Below are 12,262 nucleotides of genomic sequence, written 5' to 3'. Positions count from 1 at the left end.
GACATTTAAATTTGCTGAATTTGAATTAACATAGCAAATAGAATGAACAATTGCCATTCAAACTTGGATTTAGAAGTAGAATTCAAATAGAATGAAATTCTAAGGAAAACTGACGTAACTGTAGTTTTAAGTAAAACATTTACTTTAAACAAAAAAATTCAGTATGAATGAATGTTTTCATACACATCGTATGCAGAAAAATTACATGTAAATAATAATCAACCTTTATAAATATGTATTTAACTTATTTATACATGTAATCAATTAATTTTCCTTTTCTTGACTAAGGTGAATATCTCTGATATGTTCCTCTTTCCCAGAATACTATATTACATTATGTAATAATATCAAATATTATGTAATAAATAGATTTACATTTTAATGTCAATACTTATTCCACGAATTTAACTGAAAAAATAATATGGTTACCATAGTATATGGTGCCATGTGGCAATTGTTGTTTTGATGGCAGAGGGGTCAATATGTCTAATCAGTTTGTCAAACACCAATTTATGCATAAAAAAGTATATATTTTTCAAGTTCATGTAAAATTCATCATATACCATATTTAAAATCAAATGAATTTCTTGAATTTCATTCAAGCACCTTGTTCCTCAACAAAAATAGCTATCTGTACAGTTTTCCTTCTTCAGGCTGTGGTTATTTCATGGCTAGCCTACTGCAGCTTGCATGCATTTCTGCACAGAACCACTTACAATTCAAGCCTTTTATGTATGTGGGGTTATAATTACAGATGAACTTAGCCATGTTTTCAGTGTGCTATCAGCCATCAGGTGTTGTCTTTAAAGTGGTATAAAAAGGATGTTTTTCATGGGTGTTGGGAAGGAGCTGCTTTGAATCAACGCAAACCCAGTGGAACGCAATGATGAAAGGTACTCTGGGATCAAACCTGGAGATGTACTAAACAGCCATAATGGATCAATGGCTGATGAGCTACAATGGCCTGCTTTGTTCAGAACGCAGCCTTGAAGAAACAGGAATCCCAGATTAAACAAAGACCCTGCAGGGCTCACTGCAAACCTACAGGTCTGCGATATATTAAAACATTCAATTTGGGTTGTGGGTTTAATTGCTACCTAGAGGAGTGGTTTTCAACTGGTCAGTTGCAAGCCAACAATGTATAACAGTTCTGTTCTGACAGGATCACAGAAAGAAGGAGACAAAACAATATTAAATGCAAGTATAATGTACATAATGTAAATAACAAATAAATTAATAATAATACATTGTTAGGATGGCTTATCAACTTCTAAAAGAAGGCAAAAATGCTTTCAGTATTTTTTGTTGTTTACATTCCCAGCATCTGAGCCACTGATGACACCGTGGTTGGATTTCCTTTATGAAGGAAATGTGCCGAAGTGAGTCGTTAAAGTGTTATATATTTGCGCAAATCATTTTATGCTGGACTTCTTCACAAACTATGGTCAGTTCAATGCTGGATTTGCACAAAAGGTGTTATTAGATTAACATGATGGTGCAAGCTAGTCAATTAGTTGAATCAACTTAACTCCACAACAACTTCTTAAATGTATCCACTATCCGTTCAAAATTGTCCAGTTGCATTATAAAAGTTGTAACTTCTTTCTGAGTCTCTCCATCAGTGTCTGACTCTGTTTCGAACATATAAGGAAGGCTGAACATCGCTTCTGACAATTTCTGACATTTTGGTTGCGTGAAATTCTCTAGTTTGATGTTGCCGGAGCATCCGGAGCACAAGCTGTAAAGGCTCCACCCCTTTCTGGAAACGGGGCGGGGAGCAGCAGCTCATTTACATTTAAAGGGACACACAAAAAACGGTCAAACTCTAGAAAATACATCTAATAGCATCTTAACTACTAAAGGTATATGAAAATACAACCCAGGACCATATACATTTGGCTCGTAATAAATGAGTTCTTATATTGAGTTCTGAAGCAAAAGTAGCTGAATCTTAGGGCATTGTGAGTAATAAGCCTGCAAAACCTGATGATTCACTCTAGTATTAGTATGATTCATACTAATTAATTAGTCACTGCAGGTCCAAGCAGAACATGTTATAGCTGCATGTGTTTTACCCGTCCTTTGGTGCGATTCTTGCGTTTGGGAACGTCCTCCTCCATCTCTTCCATGTCCAGCTCATGAGGAAAATCTCCCACCAGCAGCTTCTGTGACCACAAAGAAAGACCAGCATGTATGAGTCAGCTGTACTGTATGAAAAACACTGGAAAATCTGGTGCAGGAAAGAATAACAGACTAAAAGAAAAAATATATATTGAAAAGGTTTTATATTGGTTCACAATAAACATGAGCTTGTAATGGCATTAAGCAATTTGTGCAGGTTTACCCAGCGGACACAGGGTTACAGTTGCTTGAATAAACACACAAAAAACGTAATTATCTAGTTGACAGTATTTTTAACATTTAGGTTACCTTTGTTGTCTTTCTGTGAAATCTCACAAACAAAAAAAGTCCATTGTCTATTGTCAATAGTGAAGTAACTTATGAAGCACAGATCAAACAGAAGTCACTTTCAAACCAAGCAGCTTTGTGTTGCTGGTCAATGCGGCGAATGCATAACGCCTTTGAACCAGTTGAGAAATCTTTCAACTTCACACCAAATTCCCAGTCGCTTTGTTTCCTATTGAAATAACTGGATTTTACACAAGTAAATTTGGTGAACAATGTTAAATGAAACAATACCCTAAAAAACATTAAATGTAATCTTTAACAAATCTCAAACTGAATATCCATATCCATTTTTATACTGTACATCATCATTCAAAATTACTGATATTTGTTTTAATTTTTTTATTTATTCAGACTAAATATAGATTTAATAAAGTATGGGTTTATAACGTGAAAAAAAATCTACTTATCTATATCAGCCAGACTATTGGTGCATCCCTAATTTTCTTCACCTGTCTGTCAGGTGGAATTCGTAGGTCTGATCAATTAAAAAAGTAATAGCACCACCTCAGGAAATTTTGACAAAATTTTGCTAATATGGTGCACCTTAAAGGCTCTGATACACTCACAGCCGCCCAAACTGCTAGAGCGGTGTTTGGATGAATATGGTGTACTATGTGCTTTCCTCTCAATTATAAAATAAACACAACAAAACAGTTAAGAAAGCATCATAGCAACATGGATATGTTTGTACAAACTCTGCAATTAGGCACATCAGTCAAGTCATGTCACATTTATTTTAAAAGCACTTTATACACTAGATTGCTTTAAAGCAAGCAACTTTCAGTATTAAACATGAAGAAATAGTGTGTGTTGCTTTCTATTGCAACTTAAATTTCTACTATAACGCAGCTCTCCAGTGTGTTCATGTTTTTACTCGCGACTGACCTCGACAGACTGAACAGAATAAATGAACCAGAGAAGATTTCCACGTCAAAGAAGGCGGAGTCTCAGAGCCACACCCATTACATAATTACCATGGACCATTTTGAAAATAGCCATTTTGAAATCCTGAAACAAACTCCAAACAAACTTTGATTTGGCCTGATTTAGTTCGAAATTATGTCACACCAGTTCATTCTTCAATTTCGCTTGAAGTATTTTAGAGCCTTAACTGTGTTGATTGCCTTTAAAAGTGCACAACTGTAAATATACTCATAGTATGTGGCTGTGGGAAGTGAACAGAGTAGCAGGGAGGCGCATAGCTCTTTAACTCCTGCAGGGACCTGAGGCGATACAAGCAGAAGGATCACAGGTCCGCTCCCAGGGGAAGGAGCGCTCTAAAGAGTGACTCTTAATTGAAGTGCTAATTGGTTAACTGTCCACCCCTGGGATAGATGTCATGTTGTGTGCAAAACAGTGAGGGTGATGACACTAGTGCCAGCTCAATCAACTGGCAGGCTGGTTCATTAGGATCTTTAAGCATTCACACATCAACACGGTCAAAAGTAAGTACCAGTAAACTCAGAGATGTTGAAAATGTGTATACAACACAAAATCAATACAACAACTTTGTCAAACTTACTCACATACACGGACAAACACACAATAAAAAAAAACGCAAGTATACACACTTTGTAGTTAACAAAGAAGTGGGGGTGTGTCAGCCCTGCAGGAATTTGTGTTACTGCCAAAAAGAGAAACAAGTTCTACAGAGAAATCAGAAGGGGAGAGAAAGAGTAAAAGAGAGGAAGACGGCAGAAGAGAGCAGACAGAAACCCAGACCGGAGTGTTGAACGGGATTTCACCAAGTACAACATGTTCCTGGATCAACATCTTTGTTGATCCAGGAACAACACTCCAATCAAAATCAGATTTAAGGGACAAGTTTACAGTTTATGTCAAGTTTAGGCTTAAAATCAGGGCTAGGTGCTTCTACATCAGTGTTATTCACCTATCATTTCCCTCCGATTTTAGGGATAAGTTATGGGTTGGGTTAGGTTTAGGACTAGATTTTCAGACCGGAATCTTGTTCCATCAACAAAATATGTTGTTTTGTTCCGAGCACAAAGGGACAGTGTCTTGGTGTGTACTTCAAGGCTATAGTGTGTAAAATAACTCTTTATTTAGTTGACTGTTGAGTGTGTGGCTACAAAATATTTCCAGGGGGAACAGCTCCATAGTAGAGGAATCTCTTTTACCTGGCATTCACTCATGGGTTCCTCCTCCTTTGTTTCAACTTTCTTATCCAGCAGTTCTCCACTGAGGAGTGACTCCAGCACAGGACCCTCAGGAACACCCCCTTCCTTCTTTAGTGCTGTTTCATAGTCTGAACACACACCGGAAACAATTATTACACCAAGGCATTTCTACACAGCTCATAAAACATATTCACATATTAAGCAGCCCAGCTGTTTTGAAAAGTGTTTCTTGAGCATCAAATCAGCATATTAGAATGATTTCTGAAGGATCATGTGACACTGAAGACTGGAATAATCATGCTGAAAATTCAGCTTTGCATCACAGGAATAAATTAATTTTAAAATATATAAAAATAGAAAACAATTGTAATAATATTTCACAATATTACTGCTTTTACTGTATTTTTGATTAAATAAATGCAGCCTTGGTGAGCATAAGAGACTAATTTAAATAAGATAAATCTTTTAAATCCCAAACTTGTGAAGAATGGTCATTTGTGTGGTTTTTGTTGTTGTTGTTGTGTCTTTTTTCTGTAAAATCAGACTAAGTAGATACCTTAAGTTTCTGTTTTTCTTTCACTGACTGAAAAAAAAAAGTTTTTAGGGTGTTGAATCAGAAAATACAATTGTACAACATACAAAAATCCCCCTATAAAATGGATAAAAGATTTATGTGTGTCCTTCTCGTCAACACCAGCTCTCACCGATTTTAAACTCGATGGGTCCAAGACGTGGATCCTCTAAGATGTTTAACCGCCTCTTCTTTCTCCAGCAACGTGCTGGATAGGTATAAAGCTGCCCTGGAGCCACACCTGGGTCAAACAGAACCAGAGGCGGATAGTAACATGGCCTAAACATCAAAATCACCTATATAGGACGATATACTGTACACATAGACACACACCTGGCCCACGATGGGTCTTCTCCATCCATATGTAGCAGTTACTCTGTGCAACGCCTGTTTGGGAGTCGAGGAAGGGCAGGCGCATGGAGCGCTCAGCACAAAGTCGAGCATTATAACTGCGGCAGTGTTCAATGGCCTCGCGGTAAAACTCCTCACCAAGGCTGGAAACAATTAAAAAGTGGAAATTTGTTACAACAAACACATGAATCTACGAAAGCCTGATTTCACTGCACAAACAACTAATTACCGGTAAAAACAATATTTATTATTTAAAATTCGAAATTTGAGCTGTTGTGGATTTTTTCCATGCGTGTTAGTTTTGAAGCCATCTATGGAGAACACTTAAACATTGAGAAAATTCATATTTTAGCACATATGCATTCAAAATGTACAGTCTCTCTCTTCTGTGAAATTAGAGTAAAAAATATTGATGAGTCATGTTGCGCTAAACAGATTTTTGTCCAAGTAACTTCAAGGGGTCTTTAAATTTTCATCCTTCTATGCGGAGAACTCTTTGTACTGACATGCAAGAGGTAAATAAATTTCTAGGCTGGCATTTTATTGGAAGATATAAACTTAATTCCCACCACTGTTAGCAACATATCACATGTGCATTGCAGTATATACTGTACAAAATCTCACTCGCGGATAAAAGGGTCAGGTATAAGGAACTGTTGTTTAAAAACACTGCACCATGAGAACTGAGGTGAGCATTAATGGTTCATGTAGGGGGGAGGAAAAGCACGCAGTCAACAGTTCTGTCCTCAAGAGTATGTTTGCATGCTTGAAACTGATCAGGACAAAAGTACCAGCAGTGATTTTATTGCTGAGGCTGCAGTGAGAAACCTGCTTAGCAAACTGCTATATTTGTAAAACAATTTTAAGATCAGGGAAACACTTTTTAATAACTCATGAATAAGTCAGTAGCAACAGTATATTGCTTTACAGATAAGTAGTTAATTTACATTCAAATTTGAATATGTGAAAACATATGACTCAGTGGCGTGGGTGGATGGGAGGCTCCCTTGTGAAAAAGTAGTGCACTTGTAGTTTATTTCAAATCTTAAATATATATGTAATTATATTTTTTTAAACTGTAATTGCTAATAATACAATTTTAATAAAATAAAAGGCCACTCAAGTGTACTTAAAGAGAGCACCCTTACATGTTTAAACAAAGTGCACTTTCTACAGTAATAACGTACATTTTTTAACAGAAATGACATTGAACTTTGAAGTATATTTTACCATAAATGCTTGTCAGTACATTCAGCAGTACGCTTTAACCATAATTCAATGACAATTAGAAGTAATTATAAAACTAGCACAGAATGGCAATTGACCAATCAAAATCCAATATTTCAAAGTAAGACGTAATAATGATTGGCAAAGTTATAAATGAAAGTGTCAAATAAATTCAGTCAAGATATTCCTTTGGTTTTGCTGGTTTATTCAGCATTGAAGGTTATTCTATAATGTTTTCTCTCTCATTGTTACCACAAGGAAAGATCAAAAGTGCAGAAATAATTGGGGGTGCTTAAAAAGTCCTGACAATAGTCCTCTTAACCCTTCTCTCTTGCGGTTGCCTTTTCTTCTTTCTTTCTTTTTGCAAACCAACTGAATAAATGACAGTTAACTGCCTGCGACGTCATACGCTATTGTAAAAATTAACCCTATGGAAGTATTGGTGAGGACAGGAGTTTTGGGACACAGTCTGACTGGTTTCTGCTGAAGTGTCATTGTTTGTTTCTTTGAAATCAAAAGCGCTGGGCTGCAAACAGGAGTGAGAAATGGAGGAAAATTGCATCATGCAACAATGACTGCATCCCTAAAACAAGCCAGATAACAAATTGACAGAGGCTTGAGGTGATGTTGATGCTGTAAGTGTAAATCCATTGTGATTGGTGAACTCATCCATTTCTCCTTGCGGGGGAATGATGAAGAGCCCTGTGGCACAAGACTAACAACTCAGTCAGACTGAAATAAATAACCCTAATTTCTCCAAACAAAATGGCGGCCAGAGCAAAACACATTTTCTATCTAATTTAGACCATGTTTGATTTGGTGGCCACATCTTGGTCATTCAGTGTGGGCTGAATCAGTCCTCAACATGTAGGTTGAAAAGTCACTAAGTGTGCAGGGGCAGTAAATTACAGTGCATCGAATGTCATGTGCTCAGGTCCACCTGAGAGGAAATATTAAGTCCTGTGGTGAAGTGCTGAGGTTCTCCATTTAAACACCTCTACACACAGCAGATACTCATTCTGCAGTCAACCTCACACAATGGACCAGCAATATCTAAAGGTCAGAGAGTGAGTAAAAAACTAAGTTTGGAGCCTCTGTGATATGTGAGAAATTGTTTTTCAGGGTAAGATATTTTTAAATGAGCATTCAAGACTGTTTTCGAACAATTTCTGAAAGGCTTTCTGATTGGAGTTTGAATGTTTTAAACAGAATACTCCATTACGGGCCTCTCCAACAGTTGAAAGGAGTTGGGTGCAAAACAGCAGTTCCCTCAAAAACTTCCTGAATCGTTGAGATAAGGTGGCTTTCTCTGTATGGCATAGTTTGTTTTCATATCCCACGAGCACAATGAAAAAGCAATCAATTATATCTGAAATATATGGAGCTCCGCACATGACATGCAGAAGAGAAAAAAAATTTATATTGTGGCCACAAATATGTTCTTACTTACAACTTATTAACATTGTACTAATTTGTTCCTTCATTTTGTCCTAAGAATTCCATCCCAAGATTTATTAGGCCTATTTTGTTCCCTCATTTTAGATAAATCGTGGCCTTCTAATTTGCAGTGTTGGCTGTTTCAAAAAATAAATTATAGTTACTAGTTACTTCTCACAAAAAGTAACTAATTAACAGGGAAAGTAACTATTGCATTACTTTAAAAAAAAGTTTAAATATGTGAAGTAACTTGGATACCCCCAATATTAAATATGTTAAATGAATGAAATGGACACTAAATAGATACATTATAATTATAAAACATTGTACACTACTTTGCACTATTTTAATGTTGTGTTGGGACAATGTGAGAGACACCTATTAACTTAAATATTAAAATATTATCATTACTATAGTGGAACAACAAAACACAATAGATGGTTTAGAACTTTTAATATTTATTGCACAGACCACAACTGGCCAATAATAAATAAAAGTCTAAAAATAAATTATGCTTCTTAATAAATGTACTGAAAATAAATAAATAGTAATAAAATATATATATACACATACACTCTTTGTAGTGCAAATTAAAATTATAAAAAAAAACTTTACAACTGGTAGACATACTGTATAGCCTTTTCTCACAAAAGTAAACAGTTTAACAAAAACTGTTCTTAATATAATACTGAACAATGTACCAACATAAATAATAATAATAAAATACAATAGAATAAAATAGAATATTTTGGGGTTTTATTTTTATAACGTACAGAGAACGTCATCATCAGAATTTATTTAAGCCAAAGTTTAGTCGTGTTTGCCGCACGTTTACAACAAAGACGGACGAAGCCGCCAAAGTCTTAATATGGTGCTGACATCTTGCCCAGATTTGGGACCTGCTTCTGTGCAGTAGTGAGCACGGGACCCGAGTCTGCGCAGTAGTGAGCCAATAGTAAAGCCGCGATATCAAAGTCCCGCCCTCACTCTCGCAGAAACCGTTATTAGTGCAGTTTACTGCAGAATAACTTATTATGTCAGTGTGAAATAAACAGTTATAGACATATAGAAATTAAAGCTGACCTCCAATCTCCTCCCGAAAATCCCCCAAAAAGTCAGGTGGTGCCTAAGTGACTACTTGGTTTAGAGAAGCTGTCAATCATGACATCACATTCCCGTTTTTATAGCATCAAATAACTAACTATAGCATCAAATAACCAAACTTATTTTAAAAAACGAACACTTGAATTTACATCAGCGTGAAAAAAATAACTAAAATGACAGAAAACATCTTTGTAAAAAATTAATTTAAAGTGTAATTTGATTGTTTAGTTTCCATCGCGCACATCAGACTTCATGGGGAGGCGGGGTTTATGACCTATGCTGGGACAAGCCACCGGGGGGCGATCGAGACACCTTGGCTTCACTTTTCAAGACTTACGCAGCATGCTTGGTTCACAACTGGTCAAACAAAGATGTTTTCTGGGAACGTTCCCTGCAGGTTTTTTTGGAGTTTTATTTTATAACCATGTAAACTAATTGAAACGTTGCAGATGATCCCAATATGCTACAGAGATTATTCTAATGCTGAAATGTGTAATTTATTTATAAACAAACTATATTATGCTCGGACACATTCGGTCTCTCTCACACACTGTCAAGCGCGCTAGTCTCACTTTTGTCCAGTCCGGCGCCTCATAAACACACACACACACCAGAGAAAAAACTTTGCAGGTCCTATGGCTGAGAGAGCCTATACTCGGATGAAAACCGCTTCAGTGAGCTCAATTATAGTAAAGCCGCATTTTATTGTCAGTAACGGTAACGGCGTTGTAACGGAGGAAACAGTAATTAGTTTGAATACTTGCCGTTTATTTATAACGCCGTTATTCCCATCACTGCTCATTTGTTTCATCGTTTTAGTTAAATCATGGCCAACAATAACTCATCTAGGGCTGCAGCTATCGATTCTTTTTGTAATCGATTAATCTAGCACTTAGTCGATAGATTAATCGATTAATCGGATATTTTTTTGTGTGTGTTTTATTAACAGAATAGTTATATTAAACTTGTGTCTATTTCAGTTACAGTTTTTTTCAAACGCTAACAAGCGCTTACCCATACTTCAGATACTTTTTCTAAACTCTTAACACAGACTCACACCTACAAAACACAATTGGCCAAATGGATAGTTTTCTTCTCAAAAACACATTTTGTTAAATATATACTAACTCTTCATTTCAAAATAGAACACATCTTTCTCTGCACACACTAACTTTACCAAAACACTGGAAATCTGACTCAGAATGAAATTATTCTGTCAAAGAATAACACTTGTTTTCACTTCACAAGGTACATGCAGTCAATCAAAGTACACCAGGTTTCAAAATACTGGCTATTGTTGACATTACAAAAACTTCATAGACTTTTGTGTTTCAGTTTTACAGGTATTTGCATGCAAAACATGCAATCCACCGTTTTTACACTAAATGTCTTGGTTGGGAACTGTATGTCCACATGTACTGTAATGTTCACATTCAAAAGTATTCCAGTAAAAAGCAAATCATTTTTTTTTCCTTTACTGTTTACCAGCCTCTCTTACAGTAGTGAAAGACCGTGGTTGATTACATGGTCAATGATAGTGGCAATTTCATCACTGACTACTGTTCTTGCAGCCCTTGGAATGCCACCACCACTCATTCTTACACCTGTACCTTGCCCTCTCCTTGGGCCTGCTCTTCTCCCTGGCCCTGCACCTCTCACTGCATCTCTCACTGCATCTCTCACTGCACCTCTCACTGCACCTGCACCTCTCACTGCACCTGCACCTCTCACTGCACCTGCACCTCTCACTGCACCTGCACTTCTCACTGCACCTGCACCTCTCACTGCACCTGCACCTCTCACTGCACCTGCACCTCTCACTGCACCTGCACCTCTCACTGCATCTCTCACTGCACATCTCACTGCACCTCTCACTGCACCTGCACCTCTCACTGCACCTGCACCTCTCACTGCATCTCTCACTGCACATCTCACTGCACCTCTCACTGCACCTGCACCTCTCACTGCACCTGCACCTCTCACTGCACCTGCACCTCTCACTGCATCTCTCACTGCACCTCTCACTGCACCTGCACCTCTCACTGCACCTGCACCTCTCACTGCACCTCTCACTGCACCTGCACCTCTCACTGCACCTGCACCTCTCACTGCATCTCTCACTGCACCTCTCACTGCACCTGCACCTCTCACTGCATCTCTCACTGCACCTCTCACTGCACCTCTCACTGCACCTGCACCTCTCACTGCACCTGCACCTCTCACTGCACCTGCACCTCTCACTGCATCTCTCACTGCACCTCTCACTGCACCTCTCACTGCACCTGCACCTCTCACTGCACCTCTCACTGCACCTGCACCTCTCACTGCACCTCTCACTGCACCTCTCACTGCACCTGCACCTCTCACTGCACCTCTCACTGCACCTGCACCTCTCACTGCACCTGCACTTCTCACTGCACCTGCACCTCTCACTGCATCTCTCACTGGGCCTGCTCTTCTCCCTGGGCCCCTTGCTCTTACTCTTTCTCGTCCAGACATTACAGTGTTTGTCTTTTTCTGTTTCTGTGTCCAAAAACATAACTCCTCAAAGTCCTCCGTTTACTGTATAAGTGTCAATGTAATAGAAAAAAATAACCCCTGCTACTGAGTCTAAGCCAGACTGGAATCAGCTATGGTTGGCCCAATTTACCCAACATAAATCAGCTACGGTGTGTCAATTATTTAATTGTTTGTTTATAATCAGCTGAGATATATTGTTTTTGAACTGATATAATTGCAGAAGCAGATGTTTTTATACTGTATCTAAGGTTTGGAATATTGTTTTTGCTATTGTGGGATGGTGTGTGTTAACATTTGTAAATACTACAAAAACAATCCATAATTTTGTTGGGAGGTATAGCTTGTCTGTTAAGAAAATGTAAGCATTGTGGAAATGTGTTCACTGACTGCATATTGTGTGAAAACGACATGAAATGTGTGAATGGTATGGCCACAAAAGACCGAT

The 12,262-nt window shown here is 37.8% G+C and overlaps 1 protein-coding gene across 2 annotated transcripts in view; it reads right to left on the bottom strand.

The window, feature by feature from the left end:
- Window positions 1-12,262, bottom strand: part of dpf1 (double PHD fingers 1) — a 58,843-nt gene that overhangs the window by 31,820 nt on the left and 14,761 nt on the right. For both annotated transcript variants that reach the window (XM_077208937.1, XM_077208936.1), the window contains exons 3-6: window positions 5,512-5,672; window positions 5,312-5,419; window positions 4,608-4,735; window positions 2,076-2,165 (exon numbers count right to left, since the gene is read on the bottom strand). In XM_077208937.1, coding sequence (XP_077065052.1) covers window positions 2,076-2,165; window positions 4,608-4,735; window positions 5,312-5,419; window positions 5,512-5,672 — 487 coding nt within the window. The remainder of the gene's footprint in view (window positions 1-2,075; window positions 2,166-4,607; window positions 4,736-5,311; window positions 5,420-5,511; window positions 5,673-12,262) is intronic.

The sequence above is a fragment of the Siphateles boraxobius genome, unplaced genomic scaffold (assembly GCF_051911475.1).
Source record: "Siphateles boraxobius isolate OS27281-9 unplaced genomic scaffold, OSU_SipBor_1 6, whole genome shotgun sequence".
In the NCBI taxonomy this organism is placed as follows: domain Eukaryota; kingdom Metazoa; phylum Chordata; class Actinopteri; order Cypriniformes; family Leuciscidae; genus Siphateles; species Siphateles boraxobius.
Note: the sequence above shows the minus strand (reverse complement) of the source record. Positions and strands in the feature narration are given on the sequence as shown.